Below are 27,686 nucleotides of genomic sequence, written 5' to 3' on the forward strand. Positions count from 1 at the left end.
ATCACAAGGGGGCGAGAAAGCTCGAAAAAAAAACCGAATCCGATTAATCAGAAGCCACAAGTCCAGTTGACGTAGTAAGGTGATTCCTTGTGAACTTTGCGGACACTTCAATTCCCGATGAGAGGAAAAAATGTTGAGTAGGGTGAACTCAGCAGTTAGCTCATCATGTATTGCAATAAAAATTTCTCGTGTGAATACTCAATTACTCACAAATTGCCGGAATGCCTTACATTCCAGGATAGGTTTTGATTGATTGCCAATAATAAATATCACAAATCTTACAACATCGCAATACCGTCGAAGGAGGCCCGTGGGCCCGATAGATAAAACCACTCGTGCGAGCTTCTTCCGTTGCGATAATCGCAGCTGTTGCGCTTTTGCCGATCCCTTTCATCCCGCTGGAGGGACTACCTGGGCCCACGGCACGGGGCACGGGCCCACCGCAGCGGTGCCGGCCCGCGGGGGAGAGGGAGGGGGAGGGGGTCCAGGTGTGCGCTGGCTCCCACGCTGGCGCGTGCCGGGTCCTACCTGCCCGGTTTGTTTTCAATTGGACGTATTTATGCTAAAACCGACTATGGCACACGCAAACCTAATGGACATAGTTCCTTTTAAAATGAATACAGTCAATTTCGCTACGTGTGACGAGTGATTCGTGCTCGGTGTTCTCAGGGCGTTTTGCGCGGTCCGTCTCTGTAACGATAATAATGGTGACGTAACACCCTGTCCTTTCGATTCCTTGACCTTGATTCCTGTACACTCCGGAGTGCCTCACTGAAAAAAAATTCTCGGTTTTTTTACCACGGTCCGTTGGTACCTTTACCCAGGCCCGCCACAAGGGGGGGGGGATACTGGGTCCTTGGTACCGGGGCCCGGGCCCTGGAGGGGCCCGTGACGCAGGTGACAAACCACTACGAATTCATGTGTAACCCTTGTCTCGTAGGGAAAAGTGAAAAAATTACCCTAAAAATTCCGCAAAAGGTGAATAAAGTTTCAAAAACACGCTAGGGTACTATAAAATTTTTCTTACTTTTTTAGAGATTTTCAAGATTTTGAGTTTATGTAGAATGATATTTTTAGTAACTGTGTTTCATTTTCCTCCGTTGTCGGATGCTAAGAGGCTCCTTTCTGGGCATCCTCGACTTCAATGGCTTAACTCCTCTGCCATAGACGTACGAAAGGGGAGTCCGCAGGGGGGCCCGGCTCCCCATAGAATTGAAAATTATCATCTGCCCCCTCAAAAAAAAATTTATAGATGTTTTGAATGCAACAATTCGAAAGTTTTTGGTGCTGAAAGTAAACAAAAAGGCGTAATTATTCTGCAGAAATTGATGGAAAATCTCCATCATAAGAGCTTCATAATGCGTCCAAATAGATTTAAAATTTCAAAAATTTCCCGGGGGAGGCCCCCCGGATCCCCCCCCCCCCCCCCTGTGCTAGGGGCCCGGGCCAGAAAATTGGTACCAGGGCCCGAGATGGGATGTGGCGGGCCTGCCTTTACCATCTCACTTTTTTTACCAATTATTGGTAATTTTACCAAGACAGACTGGTAATCTAACCTAAACACCGGTATTTTTACGGTTTTTTTTTCAGATAAGAATACCACTTTTATTGGTAATCAATTCCCGGTAATTTTGTCATTTTATCTCGGTAATTCTACCACAGTCGATAAAAAATATTGGCGTTTTTACCAAGGTCCTTTAAAATTACCGAGAAAGTTCAATAATTTCACCGAGATTTCTCGGTAAAATTACCAATTCCATAAATGGTAATTTTACCAAGAAAAAACTGGAATCAAAAAGAACCCCGAATTCTTGGTAATTTTACCCTTTTCTTCGTAAATACACCGAGATTTTTTTTTCAGTGCTCTGCAGGGAAAATGGCATGCTGCCGTGCTAAGCAAGAACGCCATATGAGCCTTTAGGCATTGCCAGATTTCTCTTGATAAAATACGAATTTTCTGGGAAATAGAGGATTTGCAGGTGTCTCAAATTTTGTGAACTTCATCTTTAAAATGACACCACTGGGGGAACTGAGTGAGAAGATATCCTTGGTTTCTAAGTTGGACGATTATTGGGAAAAATATGACAAAATAACCTAATCTGCTAAAATACATGAGTTCAAATGGAAAATGTCGCCACATGACGTCATAAGGCGGCACATTTTCTCACTTTTAAATCTTTTTTTCTCAAATTTACCACGTCAGAAAAAGATTATGAATCATACTGCGAACTCAGCTCATTGAACACTTTCGAATGAAGCAATAAAATTTTTGTGTGAAAGTTCTCCATTATTGAAAATGTTTCTTCCGTTTTTATAGAAACAGGCTCGGACTGGCCATAAGGCCAATCTGCCATTGGCAGTTACGCCCCCTTTCCGCGCCGAAAACGCGCCCCTCTTACAGATAGCAAAATAAGAAGAAAAAAAATTACGACCGAGAATATGTGAGAAGAATTGCTTAAATGAACGGAAGAGGAGAGAGTTAGAGCTCTTAAACATATTTCCTCCTTTTCAAATGACTGTTGATTTGGACATACCATAGCATAGCTAGGGCAAACTTAACCTTAATTTATCTCGAAATTCAAAAGTAAGAGACATCTAAAATGTAAACGCGATACAACTATTCGCGCAAGATGGATGTACACATTGCATATGAAAAATATAAGACGCGATGCAGTGAGTCGTGAACTCGGAATGCTCTGCTCTAGTTTGAAGCAACATTACAAATAAGACAAACGCAAACAAACACAATATGGATATAAAGCGAGGGAAAGGATGCGCGTTAACGACGGCGCAGAGATACAACTATTCGTACTTGATGGACGTCCGTGCTGCATCTGAAAAATTGAAGGCGCGATGACGCGAACCGTGAGCTCTCAATGCTCTGCTTTATGCTGTCAATGAAGCGTCGCTCTGATTCGGAAGAAAAGTTTAAAAAAAGGCCTGAAGACATCTCTCCTACCTTCGGCTGTATTACTCACGTAGTGCTTGAAGCACCATTACGAATAAGACAAACGAAAACAAACACAATATGGAAAAAGAGGGAGGGAAAGGATGCGTGTTAACGACGGCACAGAGATACAACTATTCGTACTTGATGGACGTACGTGCTGCATCTGAAGAATTGAACGCGCGATGACGCGAACCGTGAGCTCTCAATGCTGTGCTTTACTTTCAATTTTGCAATTTTTACTCCGTGCGATCAATAAACTTTGAACCTGAAAATAGCGTAAGCTTGTGCTGATTTGCCAAAATTTTCTGAACCCCTTTCCACGTAGGAAATGCCCTACCAGGAAATATCACATTACGCCCCTTTAACCAGCCAAGGGTCTACGTCCTCAGATGCGAGCCAGTCCGACCCTGTATAGAAAATTCTTTTCGCAATTTAATTCGAGGTATCTAAAATTTTCGAGGAAAGGTACTCATAAGTTTCCTAAAAAATAAATATTTTATCACGAGAAATTTGGCAGCCTTTAGATTTTCATGTGTCTTTTTTTGTCACCACGGTAGCATGACCATCGTGCTTCAATGACCGATCAGCAATGGGAACCGACAACATGATCATTGTCCTAGAATATCTTCCTGGGGATAGAATGGACGTGTCATTTCGTCACTCTTCTAAAATGTAACGGCGTATCTTAATTGGACGTATTTATGCTAGTAAACTATGTCACACGCAATCCCTATGCACATAGTTCCTTTTAGCATAAATATGTCCAATTTCCACATGAGCCCCGGAAAGTCATGGCGTGGAGCGTGGAGTCATACGGAGCACAGGGCTCACGTCAAAATTGAGATACGCCCAGTCAGAGGACGTCAGAGGAGCGATGATTTGATGTATAGGAAGTGTGATTTTATGTAGAGTCAAGACGTAAAGAAAAATTACTGAAAAGAGGTGTATCGGTAAGGGCAAAAATTGGCCTACCCCCGAAATTCCGAGATTTTTGGATATTTTGGAGTTGATGGCGTGCAGTTTACAAAACTATTTTGGTTTCGGAATTACTGAGATTCTTGGCTTATAAACGGAGGTCCCAACTCGGGTCTGCAAGCCAAAATCCAAAAACATTCAAGTTTTTGGTGTTCCATTGCAGATTCAATGCACGGGCTTAAAAGGTGTCAGTTAATGAGCTCAATGAATAAAATCCGAATTTTGCTGCCTTTAGACCTTCGGGCTCAAGTTTGATCCTTCGTTTGGGAGCCACTTGAGGTGGATATAACCGAAACACTAAAATAGAAAATATACGTCGTTAACTACAAAATATCGAAAAATCTTGGAATTCCTGGAATGGGCCGATTTAGATTGCCTTATCGATAACCCTAGTGTTTTTATGAGGTATAAATTGGTTAAGGAAAAAGACGCGCTGAGATGGCGGCGCAGAGGTACAACTATTCGTGCTTGATGGATGTCCGTGTTGCATCTACAAAATCGAAGGGCGATGGCACGAGGCGTGAACTTTCAATGTTCCGCTCTCTCCTGCCAATTAGGTGTCGCTCAAATTCGGGAGACTTGTTAAAAAACGAAGCCAAAAGAAGACTCCTCTATATTCGGCTGTGATGCACACGCAGCCTTTGAAGCACCACTACAAATAAGACAAATGGAGCCAACATAGCATGGATATAGAGCAAAGAAAAGGATGCGCGTTGATGACGGCGCAGAGATACAACTATTCGCGCTTGATTGATGTCCGTGTTGCATCTGCAAAATTGAAGGCGCGACGGCGCGAGGAGTGAACTCTCAATGCTTTGCTTTTCGGTGCCAAAGAGATGTCACTCAGATTGGGGAGAAAATTTAAACAACGAGGTCCAATAACATATTCCCTATCAAAGCAAAAATTGTCATGTGTGCTCAGCAAAAGGGATTTTTTTTAGATATTTTATCAAAATGTGGAATCTTGTATAGAGATGAAATGACTAATTCAATGGTTTTTCGCAATAATCTCATTCTTATGCAGGTCTCTCTAGACCCTAGGTAAGTTGGCCCATTTTGCTATTTATAGGAGCTTCTTGAGAGGAAGATTTTAGTGATAACACAGCTAGTGCGCATTTACCAAGCAATTTGTCGAACACTTGACAAAGTAGTGAGAAAGCTGATCATATTATCGATCTTAATTACTTATTCACATTTATTTCTTTCTTTTCTTCTTTGCTCACTAGATTTTTTTGTTGATGATGCTGAAGCAGAGTTTCCTACGTGAAATTACACAATTTTGTCCATTCTGTCTCATTTGTTTTTCTTTCTCCGCTGAAGTTATCTAATGTTTAAATTTAAAAGGCACCGTGCGCAGAAGCACCAAAATATTTCTTATCGGAACGTAAACATTCACGGTCAGCAACTTTTGAGAGTGCTGAAACCTGGACAGACTTTTTCTATCGATACTAGAATTTATTATGGAAACTCCTCAGATAGGATTCATTTGGGTAACGAAAAGCTTAAGAATCGTGTATTCAGTTAGAAAAAAACCCGTTTCTAAGACGCATAAAGACATTCGATTCTCAGCGAAAATTATTTCAGAAAGTCAAATATTTTGTCCCCTATAAAACCCGAATGTCCCCTACATATTGTTCAAGATAGAGAGAAACATTTTGAAGCATCTTTGAAACAACCTCCCGCATTTCTGGGTATGATTAAAACTTGAGAGTTATGATATTGGCTACTAATTTCTCTCGTGAGAGATAAAACTTATTCCAAGTATGATTCAAACTCAGGAGTTATTATATTGGCTATATATTTCTTTCGTGAGCAATGAAACTAATTCCAAGTCAAAATATGAATTCATGCCCCGACTCCATCGCACGTAGAAATGATTGTAGACTGAAAGAGAAGGAAATCTAATTTGACCGATAACTTTTTTTACATACATTAAAACCTTTCATCTTGGAAATAATCTTCATATCATGGAGCAGAAACCAAGAGGCCTCCGTCAGAAGCGAAGTTGAAGCTCTCTGCACTGGGCGAGCATTGAGACGAAGCTCAAAGAATGCTGTAAAAGACTAATGAAGAGCTCTCCTGGGTTTCTTTGCTCTCGCTGAAAACGGAGCAGTTCTTTTGACTGAAATCAAAGCCGCCGTAAAAAGCCGCTCCCTTTTATTCGCTCGAGTGAGCTGAGTGGGTACTCCTCGCGAGGTACTCCTCCAAAGATAGTCCTCGATGAATAATCATATTCCCGAGCATTTCTTCAGAGCCCAGGTGCATCTAAATTGCATCCAGATTTCATTTATGCTTATGAATGCCGGAGAAAAAATATGAGGAGGGCTAAGGGTGATGGACGGACTTTCAGGCCATACGCATTTTGTCAATTTTTTACTCTGACCAATGTGAAATTTCGTTCCCACCAAAGACGTCCGGGTATCAGTGGCTGATCCAGAGTGAGTCGGAGGGGTGGGGGAGCCATTTGCTAATGCAGAATGAGTGGGATGTCTGGGGGGACGCCCCTTCCCAGTCAAAGGGGGGTCCCGGGGGGCCTCCCTCGAAAATTATTTTGAAAAAACAGGCCCTTCCAGATTGAATATTAAGCAGCGAAGAAGTTTCAGCATATAATTTGTGCGTTTTTTGCAAGTCGAAAATTGACGAATTAAATCTTTCCATGTAATTTTATTTTAGTATATGAATTAGGTATTTACTTCTGCGGTGTTGAGTAACCTTTAGATAAACTTTGGTCGTATAGTTCTGTTTTGAAAGAATTTTAGTAAATGTTTAAGAAGATCACTTTTTCCCTTCTCTCTCTATTCCTTTTTTGGTCCGAGGGGAAGGGGGTCTTAATCAAAGTTTCACACTTAACACTTTGTCAAATGTTCGACAAATTGCTTGGTAAATGCAGTGTGTTATCACTAAAATCTTCCTCTCAAGAAGCTCCTATGAATAGCAAAATAGGCCAACTTACCTGCAGATAGCGATACCAGCACAAGAATGAGATTATTGCGAAGAAACCATCGAATTAGTCATTTCATCTCATTACAAGATTCCAAATTTTGATAAAATATCTGAAAAAAATCCCATTTGCTGAGCACACATGATAATTTGTGCTTTGATAAGGAATACGTAATTGGACCTCGTTGTTTAACTTTTCTCCCCAATCTGAGTGACATCTCTTTGGCACCGAAAAGCAGAGCATTGAGAGTTCACTCCTCGCGCCGTCGCGCCTTCAATTTTGCAGATGCAACACGGACATCCATTAGGCACGAATAGTTGTATCTCTGCGCCGTCATCAACGCGCATCCTTTTCTTTGCTCTGTATTCATGTTATGTTGGCTCCATTTGTCTTATTTGTGGTGGTGCTTCAAAGGCTGCGTGGGCATCATAGCTGAAGATAGAGGAGTCTCCTTTGGGCTTCGTTTTTTAACAAGTCTCCCGAATTTGAGCGACACCTAATTGGCAGCAAAGAGCGGAACATTGAAAGTCCACGCCTTGCGCCATCGCGCCTTCGATTTTGCAGATGCAAAACGGACGTGTCTTTTTACGCCGCCATCTCAGCGCGTCTTTTGAATGTTTCTTGAACGGAACGGAGTGTTTTGGATATATGATCTGCACCTTTTTATCAGTGTGGCAGAATACAGGACGAAATCTAAATCGATTAATTTTGAAATATGACTGAGCATTTGGCAATTGATTAACGGTCGAAAAGTTCAAGTCGCTGGTCTATGACTAATTGACTGCCAGTGTTATCCGCCGGTCGGAGGCAAAAGTTGCATAAATCACTCGTTCTGCCGATTGAGTTGACTCTTCTTCATCCCATCTGCCCAATTTTAACGTGTCCTCAACTGATACCGACAGCAAGATGAAGTTCGCACTTGTAATACATTTATTTCCGAAATGAACCTATCCAGTGTTAATGTTGCTTTTTTGCAGCATATCAGGATCAAGTTATGTGAATGTACACTGATAGTAAGAAAGATGAAACATCAAAATATCGAACATTTGTTGCTTATTTACTGATTTTCCTTTGAAATTTTGGCTGGAAACGGATCCATTACACCTGAGAGCACAATACAGCCGTCAACTCCCAAAACCCCTATTTGTAATACCTGAATTGGATTGCATTTTGCAAAAAGGAACCAGAAGCATTTCAATGATGCATGCTTGTGCAACTTCATCCTTTGCAATAAAATTACTGAAATCATGAAAAAGTATGAAATTCACATGGTAATTTTTGTCTTAAATTTACAGTTTTTAGCGGGTAAAATAGAAACTTTTGATGGATAATCAGGTTTTTCTTCCAAGACGAAAGAAGCTGCACAATCTTAGCAACATTGCAATGCTCCTGCCTCCTTCTTACAAAATGCAATCCACTTAAGGTTGAAAGTATGTAAACGCAAAAATTAATTACCTGAGTATGAATGACACTTGCAAAATATCAAAGTAGAAATTTTATTTATTTACACAAAAATTACAGACTGCGTAACATCGTCAATATAAAAAGACTTGACATAAATTCCACGTCAAAATGGTGCCTTCCATCGAGCATTACTTCCGTGTTGAAGTATTTAATCATACTCGTAAGTAAAATAATTATAGGCGATAGCTGATAGATCAATTAAAAGTTGTCATAATGTGAGAAATCCAGAATGTTAAATCAACTCTAGATTGCTGCATCGCTGTCATCATTTCTTTCGTTAGTGTAAATGCATTTTAGTGTTCAAGATTCTCAAAGATGGCACCTACAATCTGTATACTTGTTCGGTTCATTTATACAGAACTACTAATATTTTGAAAGTTTAGCACCTGTTTTGTAGATATCCGTAATGATTATGCAACTCAATGATGCTACATTCAACACACCTTTCTTGGTAACATTAATTTTAGGGATGCTTTCGTGAAATGACTTTAAATGCCAGTCGTCCAAATTGACTTTGAAGAAACCAGGTATTTTGAGTTTGGATGTATGGCATTTTATGAGTTTCAACTCGACCATTTTTAAAAAATCTGATCGAAAGGAAACGCTTATTTAGGAACCGTTCAAGCATTAAATGGAGCATTTTGACCGACTTTGTGACTCTCTCTCCCCTCCTTGTCAAAGGCGGATCCAGGACATTGGCAACATTGTTTTTCTCCATTTAAACCAATAGAAATGTTTAAATTCTCGAAGGGGCCAGGTGCTCCGACAAGAATCGATTCTTTAACAAAGGTTTAAATGGAGGGAATCCAGTGTTGCCAAATAACTGGATCCGCCTCTGTCTACAACGTCGCAAATCGAGGTACGTGATTTTGGGGTTTCACAATCGAGATACATTCCCTCGTCTAGGTAACTACGATAGGTACGGTGCCGGTTAAAAACTATTGTACATATGTCTTATGATCAACAAATTTTTCGTTCAAAAATTTAAAAATATACTACTGCTAGATTCAGACGCGTCTGGATCGTCCGAAATTCCTATTTCTAGGGGGTGGCGCGGGGGCCTCTTCTGGGACCTCCTCGACGTAGGCGGGAGTGGTAGAGGAAAAGCTTGATCGGCCTCTGGCCCCGGAAAACCTCCTGTTGACGGTTGTCTTCTCGCTCTCGCTCCCGGCTTGGTCGGGCTCCTCCGGGCTCTGGGACCGGCTCCTGCCGTTGTAGGCGCGGTTGGGCTTGGCCTTATTGGCTCGCGGTGCGGGGGCGGCAGCGGCAGCGGGGGCGCTCGTCGTGGAGGGCGCCGCGAACTGGGGTCCGGCGGCCACCTTCTCAGCCCGGCGCCTCTTCAGCGTCTCCAGGAGGTCCTGGTTGCTCCGGAACGGGCGCACTATGCCGTTGCCGATCTTCTTTGAAGCTTCTGTTGTTGAGGTTGTCGATGATTGAGAGGCTTCGTCTTCGTATTCTTTCGGCGCTTGGTCATCCTCGTATTCTGGTTCTTGTTCCGGCTCTGACTTCACCTCCTGTTCAGACAAAATTACAAATCAAAGTTAAGGTGATTCGATGGACGCCATATTTTGTGTCAGGACAGCTTGCGATATATCGCATCAATTGGTTCCATTTTTTCAGCTACTCGTCATTTTCCTCCGATTTTGAGATCGCAATTCTGTTGTCAGGAGACTAAAACACTCACTTACCAATTTCAACAAAGAAATTCATCGCAATAAAGGCGTGGTTTTTTCGGAGAGAAAACATCGCATTCGATGAATCTCTTTATTAAAATTGGTAAGTGAGTGCTTTAGTCTCCTGACAACAGAATTGCGATCTCAAAATTTGAAAAAAATGACAAGTAACTGAAAAAATGGAACCAATTGATGCGTTCATCGAATCACCTTAATGTCGGTTTAATAAAACACACAGAGAGGAAAAACCTTCTGTTACAATAACTGTGCGGATTTAAGCAAGATCGGTATGGAGAATTTGCAGGCGCCTGAAATTCGATGAATTTCTTGTAAAGGTGGCATTGTGGCAACTGCTTAGTGAAGCGATCATGAGGATATCCTTGGCTCATAAATCGAACAATTATTGGAAAAGATATAACAAAATTATCTAAGCTGTTAAAATTCATGTGTTTTTAAATGGAAAATGCCGCTAGGTGACGTTACTAGGCGGTGCATCCTCTTACTTTTAACTCAATTTTCATACCATTTCCCACAACAGAAAAAAATTATAAAAGAACTACGAAATCAGCTTTACCTGCAGCACTCTCAGATGAAGCATTAACAAATTTGCGTGCAAATTCTCCAATGAATGATAGGTCCGTTACACGCAATAAATACAGCCGCGTGAGGAGGCTCTGGCTCATTATGGCCAATTCAAATTTTCAGTTTACAAGATCAAAATATTCAATATAAAAAAATTGATACATTCTGCGGTATTTGCGATCAAAGCTGTGCCCACTGACATCACATTTGAAAATGACGCGTAGAATGGATGTGAAGAGTTAACTCCAACTCACCTTATGTTTTTTGTGATAGTAGAGAAGTTTCTACAAACAATGCGTCGTCTCGTGGGCTCAGCGCTGGCTAACGGCGAAAGAGCGAACTATTACATAGTCACTTACTCGAGTCGTTCACGCGCGCCTGTGTATCAGAGGAGCGCATAAGTGTATAGCGTGTAGCCTGTTGAACATTTGCGGGCGTTCCCCTAGCGGAAAGTTTGAAATACCGCAGTCATGGACTCATGGTTTGTCTTTTTTTATTTGTGCATATTATGCGTTCTATCTTTCAGAAGGAGAGTATGGATTCGATCGACATGAATCGATCGCAAGATGAAAACATGAATCGATCGCAAGATGAAAACGTGAATCGACAAAATATTAAAAAAGCGGTGTTGATTGGATTGATAAGAGTCAATTAAAAATATAAAACGTGAACCGATCGACGTGATTTGATTGAAAACCCGTGAATCGATCGAATTTCGTCGATAAAATTGGTGTCGATCGAATCACGTTGATGGGTTCACGCTTTGTGTTTTCTTTCGATTCATGCCGATCGAGTCGACACCGGTTTTTTCATAATTTGTCGATCAAATCGGTGTCGATTGATTCACGTTTTCATTTTTCGATTGATTCAAGTCGATAGAATCCATACCCTCCCTTTCGGAACGCAGCGGTCTCATTGGTTAAAATGGACATTTGTATGCCAAAAGGAACTATGTGCATAGGTTTGCGTGAGACATAGTTCCTTTTAGCATAAATACGTCCAAATAAGCAACAGCACTGAAAAAAAATTCTCGGCGTTTTTACTAAGGTCCGTTGGTACCTTTACCATCTCACTTTTTTACAAATTATTGGTAATTTTACCAAGACAGACCGGTAAGCTTACCTAAAAACCGGTATTTTTACTGTTTTTTTTTCAGGTAAGAATACCACTTTTATTGGTAATCAATTCCCGGTAACTTTGCCATTTTATCTCGGTAATTCTACCACAGTCGATAAAAAATATTGGCGTTTTTACCAAGGTCCAATAAAATTACCGAGGAAGTTCAATAACTTTACCGAGGTTTCTCGGTAAAGTTACTAATTTCATAAATGGTAATTTTACCAAGAAAAAACTGGGATCAAATAGAACCCTGAATTCTTGGTAATTTTACCCTTTTCTTAGTAAATACACCGAGATTTTTTTTTTTCAGTGAGCCACGAGCATTAAATTCAGCGATAATGACTAGAGAAGTTGTTTAGCACCACAACTTTTATCTGTACATACCGGTGGAGGAGTTGTGGTCTTTTTGGTAGGAACAGGGATACTCTTGCTTGATTTTAGTGGATTTGGCTTGACTGGTTTAAATGCTTGAACAGGGACCTCCTCCAAATCATCCTCCACGGCGGTTCTTGCCCACGCCACGGTCAGGCATATTAACTGGAATCTGCAAACAAATTTAAAGTAAATAAATTAATTGTTACGCCAGTTATTAGGTTTTTTTCTTTTTTCATTTCATGGATTGTCTCAAGGAAGCATGTATTACGTAAAACATTGTGGCCAACTTTTTGACCCCTCTTTTCCTTCTGACCTACCCGTAAGATAACTTATCATCCCCTTTGGAATGGGTTAGTTGCGCTGGTCACAGAATCGTGTTTTGATGCTTGTATCTTGTTAAGATTAGCTAAAAATAATAAGATCCATCCAAACAGCAACTTTCTACGTTCAATATTAACCGAGACATCGCCCTTTGAAAAGTCGGGTTTTTGACGTCATCAACCGCGGAAATGACACCCTTGGTTTCTTCCACCCTGCATTCATCCGAGATTCACGTTGAGTAACCAGTGCAAATGTGCATGACACCGATTGAACTCGAAGTCTTGTAGACGCCACTATGCGTTTTCGATCCAACTGACCGACTACACGGCTTTTAGCGCAATGCGAGAAGTATCCATGCAGTCTTGTGGGCGCCAATACGCGGTTCATACCGACAGCACTGTTTGGCGCAATGCGTGAAGTGTTCCCACAGTCTTGCAGGCGCTAATATCATTCATTCGAGTTTCACGTTATGTAACCGGTGCTAATGTGCGTCGCACCGACTGATGAAAACAAGGTGGAAGAAAGCAAGGGTGTTACTACCGCAGTGGATAACGTCAAAAACCCGACTTTTCAATGGGAGATATCTCGATTAATATTGAACATAGAAAGTTGCTATTTGGACGGATCTTATTATTTTTAGCTAATCTACAAGAACCAAGCACCAGAACATGATTCTGTGACCAGTGCAACTGACCCATTAAGTGAAATTGATCTTACCTCACATCCTCTCTCCCTGAAAAAAATCCCCTCAAAAATAGCCAGAAAATATTATTGGGCTTGACCCTCCTCCACCCCCCTTGCGCGACCCCATAAAGCAAGCTCACACCCTTCAACTTCTTATGCAGCTTACGTAACACTTAAAGGGCCTTCACAGTTTAAAGGAAATTATCATAGATGAAAAAACTATCTAGATCAAAATTTCACTCGAAATTCTGGATACGTAGTTTGTTTCCTCTAGATTGTGAAACCTAAAATAATGCAATTATTTGAAAGTCTGGGAAGTTAAAAGTTTGGATATTCTTTTTTTTCTTCTTCTTTTTGTTAAAATATAGTCATTTTGTAAAATTCTGTGCAGAGGCCTCTTGCTTTTTATAACTAGGACACTAGAGAGATCGTAGGATTGTAAGTAAATATATTAGAGGAAAACAATCACGAGATTAATTTTTGTATTTATTTTTTTGTATCCTTTTTTTACGTTTCAGTATGAGTCTCTTAAAAGAGGAGGAATTCAATAAAATTTACTTGCAAGGATGGAAAAAAATGGATGTCTGTCTTTCATGGTACACTGAGAGCGAACGGAGCAAACATTTGACTTTTTTAATTTTTCTATATGTATGTAGTTTCTTTAGTCGTCTTGAAAATCAGAATTAACCCTAAATTAATCGTAATTGCCAATGAATCAAGTCCTTAGCACATTCTTTATTGTGACTTTCATGGACCACAAAAAGCGCCTTCAGCGTATGCGATATGCTGCATCATAACTTGTTGCAGACACTACTCTTTGTAGGCGTTTCATACGAGGTAGTGAAGCGACCGCAAGCCAAACCTTTCGCACCGCATCGAACGCCGGAACGATGAAGATTTTTATTTAGAAGACAGCCAGTGGGTAATTTGAAGGAGCCCAACTTATCACTCAAAACTCAGTTTTACCATTACATTGCACTATTGCAGATATTGTACCTTACGTAGTTTAAAGATTAAAGCCAGACTTTCATTTTGGATGAAAAATGCGCTGATAGAAAGCTCATTAATAAATTCAAACATGTTTTTTCACAAATAAAAACGTTTTTGAAAAACGTATTTAGACTTGAAAAAAGAAAGCGATGATCTTACACAGTGTATCCATGATTTTAACTCAGCCACCTAAAACGGCATTGTATCATGAATTGAAGGGGAGGTGTAGATTTGAGTGATTTAGGCAAGTTTACAAAATCTTCTAACTCTATTTCATTTGTAGCTATCGAATAGAGTTCTGGAACGTCTGGTCCAGCCTCACCTTAACCCACCTAGCCAAATAAAGGAGGCCTCAATATGGCAAAAAATGATTCTCTGATATCATATTTTAGAGTAGCAATATTTCAACATCTAGGATGTTATTTGATTAACTTAAAACTTTTTTGAAACCTGATTATATAGCACTTACTTTCTTATTGTTCTCTACGCACTATGACAATGAGATGAGAATATATATGAACAATAAGGAAGTAAGTGTCATATAATCGGTTTTCAAAAAAGTTTTAAGTTAATCAAATAATTTGTGTAGTGCCGATAAAATTTTAAAAAAATCTGTAATATGCAACAACATAGTGATCTAGGATGTATTCCGACATTTTTTATCTCTCAAAATCCTTTTTGCAGATGATGTCCTACCCTATGTGCTGCTCAAAGGGAGCCTCCCCCCCCCCCTCGCGACCTCCCCACTCTGCCCACGCTATGTCACTGGTGTTACTACCCTACTACTATTCACAAGGAAAAGTCGGTTCCGCGGGATGCAACAAAGTTCCCACTTGTGGCCGAAAGGCTATAGATGGGTGTTTTATTTGTCTATGAGCCTCGACCGGTGCTTCGTATGCAAGATGGCGAGTGCTCTACATCTGGTCAGGTCCGATTCTCTGGCGAGGTGTCAGCATTGCGAAGGCTCGTCGTGGCGCTGAATTTCGGCCAACCACACTAGACACCAGGCTACACGACATCGATCAAGTTTTGGCCGCAGAGTCCTATTGCCTCAGCCTAGTGTTGCCTGATCAACCGTCGGACTTTTTTCCGCTCATTACCATGCTAGACACGGTTAAAGCTCGGGACCCCCAAAAGAGGCGGGAGTAAGCAAACATCGAGATAACCGACAAATTGTGCTATTCCAGATAAGACAGAAATATTTAGCCAATATTTAAACAATATTGTTTTGATATTTTTTGCAAAAATTGGGCCAATATTGGTTAAATATTAAGCCAATGTTAAAAGTGCACACCATATTTCCAGACATGAATACTGTGCCAATACTTCAAAATACTGTGAAATACTGTGAAAATATTTTTATAATATTTTTGGTAAACATATTATTTTTAAAAATACTAAATAAAGATTCTTTAAATATTTTTTAGAAAAATAATTTTGATTAAAATATTATCAAAATATTGTCAGTATTGTGTAAATATTGCGACAATACTGACAATATTTGCCCAATATTGTAAAAATATTATGTCTTATCGGGGATGGTAATGGCTTCTTTTTTAATCTTCGCCATAAACTAATCCTTAGCGTTTAGAAGCAGAATATAAAAAAATAAATATACTTTAGGATTATGACTTGCGTTCTTAGATTCTTGATATAGAATCATAAGAATGACAATTTCTGCCAATTTTGAGTTAAATTCAGCGGTATACTTTGAAAACTGAGTCGTTGCAAGGGATTAAAACGATTTTCCGCTGCAAAAAAAAAAAAAAAAAAAAAAAAAAAAAAAAAAAAAAAAAAAAAAAAATAGGGGAAGACGGGGTAATAAGAGAGTGACACCCTTATTTGAAGAGTTGTAATTGAGTTACAAATGTGAAAAAAATAGGGCATATGCACCTATCAGTAAGTAACTCTTCCTCAAAGTTTCAATGTTTTTCGTGCTTTATTTTAGCGAAAAAAAAAAATGTAAATATTTTAAAAAAAAATTTTCTCTTATTGTACCCCCTGGGGTAATAGTAGAGCGGGTCTGTATTTCGTATGAAATTTTAATTGTAAGCACGGAAAAGTATATAAGATCAAGCATTACATTACTCTTAATAGCCCTGCAAAATTTGAGTGAGATCGGACTAATAGTTCTTGAGTTATGAACTTTTGACACTTGAAAATCGCTAAGTTTAAGAAATGAATTCAAAATGCAAGTTTTAGAAATTGTATCAAAACCATACCCAAAAAAAAACCCCAATCCCCCTGCCCCTGTGTGCCTGCCAATTCTCTTTAGTGTAAGGCACCCTCAGGCCCTTCTTTTTTCGGTTTCGAGTCATTTAATGTGAAAAAAAAAAAATCACCAACAGTTTTAGTGTTCATTCTACTATTGTACCCCTCCCTGACATAACCTCACTCTCTTATTAGCCACAGGGGTCACCGCTTGGGGCCAATAAGAGTAGAACATTATAAATCAGTAAAAAAAAAAACTAATCTAAAAAACCAAGTATCAGGAAGAAGCCCCATATCCTAAGCTTCAAAATGATATATAGTTCGATTTTTTATGAAAATGTTTACTTGACTTTATGTTGATTAAAGCGCCGAGGTACCCGAACTTCGAAACCCAGTTCAAAAAGAGGTTAAGTTTACACGCTGGTCCTGTCCCAGCCACTTTTCCGATTCGGCCCGGAATTAAATACGAAACGCGGCAATGGACCAAGATTCGTTCCCCACAGCGGTAGTTCTGTTATCACTCACCTGAGAGCGGCAAAATCCAATCTACCTTATTGTCCCACTCTCTTATTACCCCGTCTTCCCCTACGAAGGATAAAATTCTATGATTTTGACAAACTTTAAGGCAGGTACGAACCTACATTAAAAATTGAACACAAAAATTACACATTGCTATTATTATGCTAAACATTCAAAACAATTAACATATTTGCCTTTTGTATTTTTTGCAATGGCAAATCCTTGTAATGCCTTGTAAGGACTCATTTTCAAAGTTATACTGCTGAACTTCAATTAAGGTTTGCAAAACTTGCCTTTGTTGTGATGCTATACTAAGGGCCTCCTTGAACCTCCCTTAATCCTTTGGACGTATTTCTGTCAAATGGAACTATGTGCATTATGACGTGAGCCCTGTTAGTTATGCATATATTATTATGGGTCTCAGGGCTGATGTCTTGATGCACATAGTTCCGTTTGACAGATATACGTCCAATTCAAACCCTATGGGGCTTCCTAAGGTAAAGAGCTGTTTAAGGAACGACTTTAAATAGACTGCATTTTGCAATTTGGTACTACAATTTCTGGCTCATCCGTAAAAATACTTATGTGCACAGGGGCATTAATGGCACATACGTTGTTTCTAAAATAAGCTAGAATTTATAGCTCCTAATTGCAAAATGCAGTCCAAATATGGCTCTCGATGAGGAACTTGGTTGCATTCTATTTGATGAAAGTGGCCGATAGACGGAGATTTTGCGGCGGCAACTTGACAACGTGGGTCGTGTAAAAGACAGCGTAGCGCCCCCGGCTGGGAGTTCTTGCGTTCTGGTGCGGTTTAACGCCAGCTTTGTAATCGGTAAATTGAATCTATGAATGCAATATGAGGTTTTGGTTATGGCCCTTTGTTCCTCCTTCCTGAAAGCTCCACTCACTCATTCCGTAACCAACACTTGGTACCCCGCTCGGATGCTAAACTTACACAATTTTACTGCGGACGTTTAACAGGACTCATTGCATGGATTATATTGCACCTGACCTAGGCGCCGTCATCAATTTTTATTACCCGACAGGTTAAAATTCGAACTTACTCGCTCCAAATTGCGTTTATTATGTGTAAAATAGGGGTGTTATTTGTGCAATTTCACATTTTTATTGAAACCAGTGCCTATATTTAAACTGAGGATGAATGCTTTCAAAGCAATAAAGCAGTTGTAGGTGTCTACTCATAAAATTTGATGAATTTAAGTTGTGAATGGCAAACACAAAGTGAACTGAGCAAAACCATATTCTCGGTGTCTAAATTGAACACAATTGTTAGAGGTGCTGCAACATCAAAGCTTTCTCACTTCCCAACTTCTTTTTTTTTTTTTTTTTTTTTTTCATAGTTTGTTCCACCACCCTACGGAGCCGATTTCCATGATTTTTACAGCTATCGATCCTCGAGGAACCCGCTCTATTGAAATTTTGGAAATATGTCTGAGGTTATTTATATTGCAGAACGCTTGCGCCCCCTAAATCCCCCCTTGTAATGATCTGATCCGCTAAAATACACGTGTCGAAATGAGAAATTCCAACTTAAGACGTCACAGAGCTGTACATTTTTCTCACTTCTAAGCATTTAAGTTTTTCTTTTATAATACACTTCAGAAAAAAACATTATTAGAAATACTGTGTACTCAGCTCATCAAGCACTTCCATATGTAGTTGCATTTTTTCGTGCATATTCTCTATTGTTTACTTATTTTTTTCCTATTTTGAGTCGTGCTGGTTTGTCAACCCTGGTAAAAATTGGCGATAGGAGCTGCGTTTCAAAATACCATAGGAATTCTTGAAGCCGGCTAAAGAAGGCAACAGAAAATCACATAGCTGTCTGCAGATTCGAATCCAGAGGCGCTTGCACTGCTGTTCAAGGATGATGGCGTAAGGAGATTAAAACGCAGGAAAACACATGAGCTTGGAATCCATGGTTTTCAAAATTATTTCCGTAATAATTAAAATCTTTGAGCGCCTCCTATTGCTCTAAGGACTTGTCAGGAGACACTTGGTTTTTGGACGGGTCAGCCCGTCGTAATCCAGTTAAAATGAAAAGACATTTTTATTTCAAAATAATCATGTTCGATTTTACACTCCAGTTAGTTTTAGGCGGTATACTTTCAGTTTAACCTTAATCAATAGCTAGTTTAAGATAAGCTAAGTTAAGATTAAGCATTTCAAAGACATTTAATATGTCTAAATGTAATCTTGTACAATGTTATTTTGTGCAAAAAAAAAAAAAAAAAAAAAAAAAAAAAAAAAAAAAAGCTGGCTGCAGAAAGCGGAGCAAATCATATAGCCAGGCTATACGAAGCGATAAAAAAGAATACAGCCGGGCCATAGTTCCTATTGCCGGGCTTTACACTTTATCGCCATCCGCTGTAAAATACTTTAAGAAATTGTGTAGAAATTTGTGTGCTTTGGAAATCATTAAGTTTGATACGGAGCCACCATAATATTTACAAAACACACATTATATTTTCTTTTAATACATATGTTTTTTTCATCAATTAAAATGAGAATAATCCATATAGGATGTGCAAAATTTTCAAAATCATGAGTTGAAAAACGCTGACTCCGCGAGATTATATATTGGAGCCTAACACAGAGCGGAGCGGCGCGCGGCGTGCTGCCAGCGATAAGCGCGCACTGGCGCCTACAAACCTAACTAGAATACTTCACGCATTGCGCAATGCGTGAAGTATCCCTGTTAGGTTTGTAGGCGCTAATGCGCTTTTCGCGCTGGATGGCTGCCTGCCCGCCGCGCCGCAGCGTGCCACGGCGCTTGAAGCAACCACTCCACACCAGAGGTACTGCACAGTATCATACGAAATTGAAGGCGCTCCAACAAATTAGGAATGGCAGGCATTATCCAAAAGTACGGAGCTTTCCGCGCAAAATAAATTAAGATACTACGGCCCAAAAATAGAGCGGTAGTCCAACAAAAACTCAATAATTCCTAGCATCCGTTATTAGTAACATTCAGCATACACTTTATCGCCTAGCTGTTGCTTAATCGCCATCGGCTATAAAAGGCTATAAGAAATTGTGCATCCGGCTATAGAAACTATTGAAAATCGTACAGCCGGCTTTAGGTCTATGGTATTTTGGAACACAGATTCTACTGCCAATTTTTACCAGGGAACTGACACTGATTACAATTTTACTCGCTTGAAATTTTTTTTATTAAAAAATCATTTTATTGGAAATTTATGTCATATTACAAGCGCTATTCTACTCAAATAGAATATTGTATTGATTTTGGTCAACAATTGGTTGAGGTAAAGTTCTTGTGTCCCGACAGGAAATGATAAGAGATTACAAACAAGAAAATTTGTCTCCTTTTAAAATTTGTTTTGTACTCTGGCAGAGTTCGATTTCCGCAAAAGCGAACTAAAAAAAACTTCCTGGAGCGCGAGATGTTGGAGTGTGCGGAAATATGAGATGGAAGACAAAGAGACATCGACAAAATTGCGATGAATGCAATGCTCTTCTTTTGCATCTGTTTGAACGAGACACAGAAAATTGAAGCGAGAGGAAAACGTTTTTTTTCCTACCGATCACACCCTACACAGACGAATTTTTTACGCGGAAACAAAATCGAGGTTCAATAAACCTGCCAGGTTTCTGCAAGTGCCACGAGTGATTTATTCAGTGGCGTGGCGTGAATAATCGATTATCGATACCTCGCCATTTGAAACTATGGTAAAGAATCGATTACCAAGGTGTTCGCTGCGAACACCCTGATAATCGATCTTTTTCATAGGTTTAAATGGCATAACAATCGATATATCGCATTTCACGCCACGCCACTGGATTTATTCAAATTATTTCCGGCAAAAGATGTTGCGGTGTGTGGTGGTGTGCACGGAAAAAAAGAATGATAGATGTAACCACATCCACAGCGGATATTTTGACGACAACCAAAGAATGCGGTTTGTCATCTTTTTAGAGGAGATGGATATAAGAAATTGACTGACTGTAACCATATTTCTTGGTGGGCGCCGAAAAGCTATGAATATGGTTAAAATTTTGAATTCCGTTTTTTTTCCGCAATGTCCGTAAGGCATTAATCAAAGATTGTCATTAAATCTTGCTCCTGAGTAAGAGGTTTCCATCATTCAAAAGTGCTTTAAACCAGGTAAAACTTTACATCTGGTTATTTTTGTGCCTACTATGAGTCTAAAATGCGCATTTCACATGAAAGGTATGTAAAATTATAACAGAGGTAGATAAAATATGATAATGTCGGAGAGTAAATAATTTTACGTAATTACGTCAATTATGATTGCTTGCCTTAACACACGAAAATGAGCATTTGTAAAATTGTATTTAAACGATATTGATGACATTTACTCTAAATCATACACTTTAATTTAAAATGTCTAGAATATCGTTAGCGTTATTTGGTACCACCATTTTACATTCGTCTCATTAAAAATCCCGAATGAAGATAGTTTGCATCACTTTTTGCGTGCCGCCACCAAATTTTTTATCGCGGCTGGAGCAGAGGTCCATTCACTTAGTCAATGAACGGTCATCATTAAGCAGACAGTATCTCTCTCGGTTCGAAGTTGTGAAACATCGGAAACACGTGAGTAAAACACGCAGAACCAACAGCAACACAGTGTAAGATTACATGTTTTTTTTCTTTTTGAATCCAGACGTAGTAGCACATTCACACGTTTCGCCAGAAAAAAAATTGCGGAGCAATATATTTTGCATGCACCCCTCTTGCCCACTCCTCTTATGTAGAAGTCCACCACCAGTTATTTTAAGATTGCAAGTGATCGTACAATCCAGATGCAAGATCAATGATGTGGTGGGTCACCTTTTTGCCGATTTCCATTCATCAAAAATTGCATCAAATATTCAGCAGACGGTTCTCTCTCGGTTCGAACTTTCGACACATCGGATACACACAAGTGTGAGATAGTGTGTTTTTACATACCGTACATATTAACACACAAAAAAAAAAAAAAAAAAAAAAAAAAAAACTGCGGAGCGAATCATCTTGCATGCACCTCCCACCCCCGCTCTCCCATTCCCAGAGGTCGATCATCAGTTATTTTAAGTTCGCAAGCGGCCGTGCAATCCTGATGCAAGATCATTGATGTGGCGGTTCACCTTTTTTTGTCGATTTCCATTTATCTTAAATGCGATGCTGCCAAATTCCGCGGAAATTCTAGATTTAATGTATTTATTCACATTGATAGGCATCGATTTTGAATGCGCGAGTTTCCAGCGGTGTGGAGAGGCGTGTTCCTTATTCGGCGAAACGGCGGAATTTTTGCCGCGACCTTGCGCCCTAGACGGCCTTCTCGGATGTCAATTTGCACTGCGGAATCCTGCTCCCGTGAACTCGCGGCGCCCATGCGTCAAGTGCTTGTCCGCGGAGTTTTTCGGTCTTTACACTCTGCTGCATCTCATTTTTCGAAATTATTTCGAGAAAATTGATATTCTGAAATCTTCCATTTGTGCGATAAGATCCCTTCTCCCACGGCACACAGTGGAGTCAACAGGAGAGGTCGGACAAAATTTGGAAACTTTAAACGCTTATAACTCCATTTATACAAAACTTTGAGGTTCTCAAAGTGACGTCATTGGTTTCCGCGTGAAATGTTCCACTAGATGCATCTCCTTAAATTTCAAATGTGACGAAAAAACATCAAAATTTGCAGTTTTAGTCAAAAATTTCATGTCCGACCTCTTTAATTGATTCGATCCACTGTGCGTGCGGCAACCGGTCCCGAATGAAGTGTGAAAAATTTTCTACGAAGTCTCGTTTCATATTGAACGAAATATTTGTAACTTTTTTTCCGAATATACTGCAATTTTGGAGACTAAAATTGTTCAAAGAGAAGTGAATATCCTGCAAGAATCCAATTATATTCTAGGTGAGCTATATGTTGATTCGAGAAATGATCTTAATTGTTTCTATCGGCTGATCCTCATCAGCAAAATCTGGCAATTAAAGTTCATGAGAATCAAGCCTGTATTTAATTAACTCGTGGATAATATTCGTGATCGACTTTCGCAGCATCGATTGTACAGGTGAGACTCAAAAGAGGCAGCTAAGGAGCAATTAAGAAGTCATTATGGTTTGTTTGGAATTTCTTGAAGCCTTCAGCACATCAGTAATACAGAATCGATTGCAAAAAAAAGTACGAAATTATTAAATTGATGATTTTACTTCGTCGGTGTAAGTTGGCAATCCTATAACTCGGGTTGCGACGTCGCAAACTTCCTATCATACTTTATTTTTTAAACAGAAAACAACTCAACGGCAATTTTTTAAAACTCCCGTGATTTTTTTTCTCTATGCGAAGAAAATTCTGCATGAACTTCAAGGAATGATGTCAATTTGTTCTCCCTTAAAAAAATAAGATAGGGGCGAAGATTTTCAGACACCGCAAACTAGATATGTGATTGCGGACTTACGTCGTCGAATTATAACAACATTTTTTGTGCCTTGTATGCAGCAATTATGAATTTGGGGGAAAGGGGCTTAAACACCAAAGTTCATAAATTCAGGAAGTCATGCTGAACAAGGAAAGCTCAAAGCTCAAAATTGTTTGTCGATGAAGCTCTCTTAAAGTAAGCAATGCATGGAGACATATGACACTTATTAAGACTGTCTACTAGGATAATGCATTGCAAATGCAACATCTTTGTCGATATACGTCTATCTTATGCTTCAACGGCTAATGTTGAGTTAGGAGCCTTTAAAATAAACCAAAAAATCAACCAACCAACCAAACGAACAAGCAAACAAACCAACAAAAAACCATGCAAAGTTTTGGAGGACAATGCTTTTTAAAAGTAAAAGCTACTTTCGTATTTTAGGACAAGCCTTAATAATTTTTTTAAATTTTCCACCTGATTGCTGAAACCACTGAATTTCAAAAGAGACTGCATGATTAATTGAAAAGGAATCACCTTTCTATTCCGGAATATAAGTTAGACAACTATTTTTTCGGGGGCTTGAAGAACGCTCCAAATGAAAGCTTGGTCCACCAAAGCAAACGCCCAAGTATTGCATAAAGTCATCGAATGACTCAAAATAGTTACATGGGCACCAGAGTCCGTCACAAAGATTCCTTACTACCAATAAAAGTGGACCACATTTTGCAATCAGGAACTACAATTCCGGGTTCATTTTAGAAACAACGTATATGCCATTCGTTTCCTTAAGTAGATAGGTGTTTCTACGGATGTGCCAGAGCTTTTCGTTCCTTATTGCAAAATGTGGTCCAAGTGATATAATCGGGTGGGGCCAAAGTTAAGTTCAAAGATCAACATGACTGCCTATTGATGGTTAATTTGCAAGTTGTTGTGTAATTCAATGGCCGCCCTTGTTGAAAACGACCATGATGGCGAGTGAAACATGGTACCCAATATGGCCCCAATATCTACAGCACCAACTTGATCAATTGATTAACCCTGCTAAAAACGACCATGCTGGTGAGTGAAACAAAGTACCATGTTGACGCCAACATGGAAACTTTAACGCATGCATGAGTAGGAAAACGGGCTAAGACCCCGAGCCCAGATAATTGTCGCATTCTACCTCAAAATATGATTTTTGCAAACATGGCCCCTGCTGAAACGATCATCCTGGTGAGTGAAATACCGTACCATGTTGACATCGGCAAAGAGACTTTGACGCAGGAGTAGAAAAATCGCCGGGACCCCGAGCTCAGAGAATTGTCGCTGTCTGGCTCAAAATATGATTTTTGCAAACATGGTCCCTGCTGAAACGATCATACTGGTGAGTGAAATACCGTACCATGTTGACATCGGCAAAGAGACTTTGACGCAGGAGTAGAAAAAACGCCGGGACCCCGAGCTCAGAGAATATTCTCGGTGTGTTTGAAAATATAAGTTCCGTTAACATCACTGCTAAAAATGACCATGTTAGTGAGTGAGACATGGTAACATGTTGACGCCAACATCGAACGAATTTCATCACGTTACGTAGTTGCTCTACGAAATGAGTCACTGTATTTAACCACGAGGTTAGAACAAGGTTAGGAAACAATTTTCGCTCTTTTTATACGCCAAAGGCTAGGATATGGGCGTATTATATATATTTTTTGCATACCTATCGACGTGCAGCCATAAAAACTTCGGTTTATATTCTACAGAGGGTAAATTCTTTGACAATGTGTCAGTGACGGCCTAAAATGGAACTCCAAATCGCCCATGGCAGGAACGACAAACCAACGCATAATGTGAGCATAGATTGCTAAATTTATCGCATTCCCTAATTTCCTCGTTTGAATATATATCTCAATAATATATGTTTCGATACGGCAACGTCGCTTTTGCGTCTCAGCATCGATCAGAGGATAAACGTAATTAATGTCAAAACAAGATTAGTCGATGAATCAAAATGTTCAATAAATCTATAACTTGGTTTTTAGACCTTAACAACCGAAGAAATTTCAATGTCCCTCGTAAGTAAAAGTGGCTCCATGGAGTTTCAACGTTTTTAGGTCTTAATTTAGATCCATAGAGATGATGAGCAACAGAGGTAACATTTTTAAACGTATCATCAATCAAATACTTTTGACTCAACTACCCCCAAATATTGAAGTCAATCGCCTCAAAACAAGGTTAGAAAAGTAACCAAAAATTCAATCTACGCTACAGTTCCACCATTGAAAGTATAGGTAGCAAAACTAAAGTTCGCCCGGAGGCCCTAAATGTCCATACATGGTTATGGTGAGAGAGGCACGAATCATGACAAATTTTACCCTAGATAAGATATTTAACATACTTTTAGATAGATAAAGACGCATGTGATAATCTTATTGTGACAAGAAAATAGAAGATTGCATTTTTAGAAGCAAAATGAAAGTGGGTTTGTGATGCAAAAATTTCACGATTATGTCACACTTTATAATTCCCCCAAAACTGCCCTTGTATTTTACTTTGCTATATACCTACATAATTAAACTTGAATTCAAGCGGGTAGACAAATCCTATAATCTGCGACTAAGTAGTTGTAAGACATAATCGGCTCTGGTGTTTAACAGTATTAGCACTCTTACTTTCTTGATTCTTGATTGGATGAATCAGATTATTTGCGTGAGTTTTTCCGAGAAATTTTAAAATCACATGCGGGGAATCATTTTCTTTCGTCAATCCTAGATGTATATATACTTAATAAATCAATAAAAAAAATAAAGAAATAAAAAAAAGTTTTCACAAAGAAGGAATGATGTAATAGGTTGTCATTCCATTACATCAAACAATCAGACAAAACCGTTTACTTTTGATGGCTGATGTTTCTTCATTTTGTGATTGATGGAAATTTTGTGACCAAGATAATAAATAATGTCAAATGAAATTTGCAGTTGGAAGAACATGACCTCAAGACAAACCTTTTGAAATTCCGACCTATCATGTTCAATGCGCAAAATTGCCGGAGTAAAATGCAACTTCACACCCGATTTTTCGCTTCAACTTAGCTAAACATAATTTTATCACCTATGACCTTAGAGAGACTTTTCAATCAAAATCTTCAAATCTGATGTTTTAACTCAACTCGACAAAAATCGATCCATTGAACATTTGACCTCGAAGTCCCTACCCTGTTAACGGTCACATTTGTCCTAAATTTCCTATTTCAGGGGGGAAAATGATTCATTACTGTGGAAATCACTTATCAAAAAATGTATGTGAAAAAAATCTATTTTCTCCTGCAATTTTTTTTTTTTTTTCATTTTTTTTACAAGTTTTTTCAGGTTTTTTATCCTGTTTGGATTCTACAACCTTGTATGAGAGCCGTCAGGAAGAAAAGAACGAACATTATGGGAGGTTGTTGAGGTCTTCAGGGGGAAAGAAGGATCGAAAGGTTTTCGCACAAATTTTACACCGATTTTTCACCCAGACTTTTGGCAGTATGTCCAAGTCGAATCAAGCCTTTGATCAAATCTTTTGATAAGATTAGAAAAACAAAAATTCAATGAAGACTCAGATTAAATAAAAAAAACTTAAGGATCATAAATATCAAAAAGCCTGTTAAACCGAACGAAATTTAAATTTGGACAAAACTTTTGATTAAATTTACTTCTGATTTGACTTGGACTCACTGCGACTAAACAAAGGCGATTATTCTCACAGAGCCAGCGTCAAAGGCAGTCCTTTGAAGCCTTATCCGGGCGGAGCGGGACCACGTTGCGCCACCTCGGGCCGATGTGGGACAAGCGGGACAAACCCGGCTCTTGCAAAAGCCCTCCCCCTCCCCTGTTGCAACCATTATGCAAGAAACAGTACTTACACTACGAGCTGGAACTTCATGGCGGTCGACGAACTAAACGCAGCACTGAAATCACACGCGGAGCCGGTAACTACGGTTCCGATCGGTAACAAAACGGTAACTAATCGATAGGTAACCGCATGGCGCTTGGCGAGGCGAGCGCGCACTCCGCGAGAGGTTAGGGACGAGCTCGAGCGTCAACAGGGACAACGGCGAGGTTGGACGTTGTGACTGTGGACGGGTCTATTAGCTATTCCGCGGCGGTGAGTTTCAGCTTAGCCGGGTGCCAAGTGCGAGCGCCAGCGACGTGGACAAAAATGAGAGCGCGAGGTGCTGGCGTCTGGTCCTGATTGCGAGGTGGAATTAGATTCAGAATCAGAATCAGTCGGGGGCGAGAGCGTCGATTGTGGCCAGTCGGTGAACACCCATTCGTCGGAGACTAGTTCAACACCCTTGGTGGTTCTCGCTGGTTCCGCAAATGCCATGTGGGAAACATGTGGCGCGAACAACTTTACACTTAAGAGTTAACTTCGGCTCTTACAGCATGAAACGCCTAAGTTTTCGGTTTTAAAAACTGAGCTCAAATTTTCGGGAAAAATTTTT

General features: G+C 39.6%; 1 protein-coding gene across 1 annotated transcript; it reads right to left on the bottom strand.

Moving 5' to 3' along the window:
• Positions 1–8,344: 8,344 nt before the first annotated feature.
• LOC109030543 (uncharacterized) lies at positions 8,345–27,277 on the bottom strand. Its single transcript, XM_019041548.2, has 3 exons — positions 27,105–27,277; positions 12,089–12,248; positions 8,345–9,844 (listed from the first exon to the last, which is right to left on the bottom strand). Exons 1-3 carry the CDS (start codon positions 27,122–27,124, stop codon positions 9,338–9,340), a joined length of 687 nt encoding a protein of 228 aa, XP_018897093.2. The 5' UTR covers positions 27,125–27,277; the 3' UTR covers positions 8,345–9,337.
• Positions 27,278–27,686: the final 409 nt, after the last annotated feature.

This window comes from Bemisia tabaci, chromosome 5 (assembly GCF_918797505.1).
Source record: "Bemisia tabaci chromosome 5, PGI_BMITA_v3".
Lineage (NCBI taxonomy): Eukaryota > Metazoa > Arthropoda > Insecta > Hemiptera > Aleyrodidae > Bemisia > Bemisia tabaci.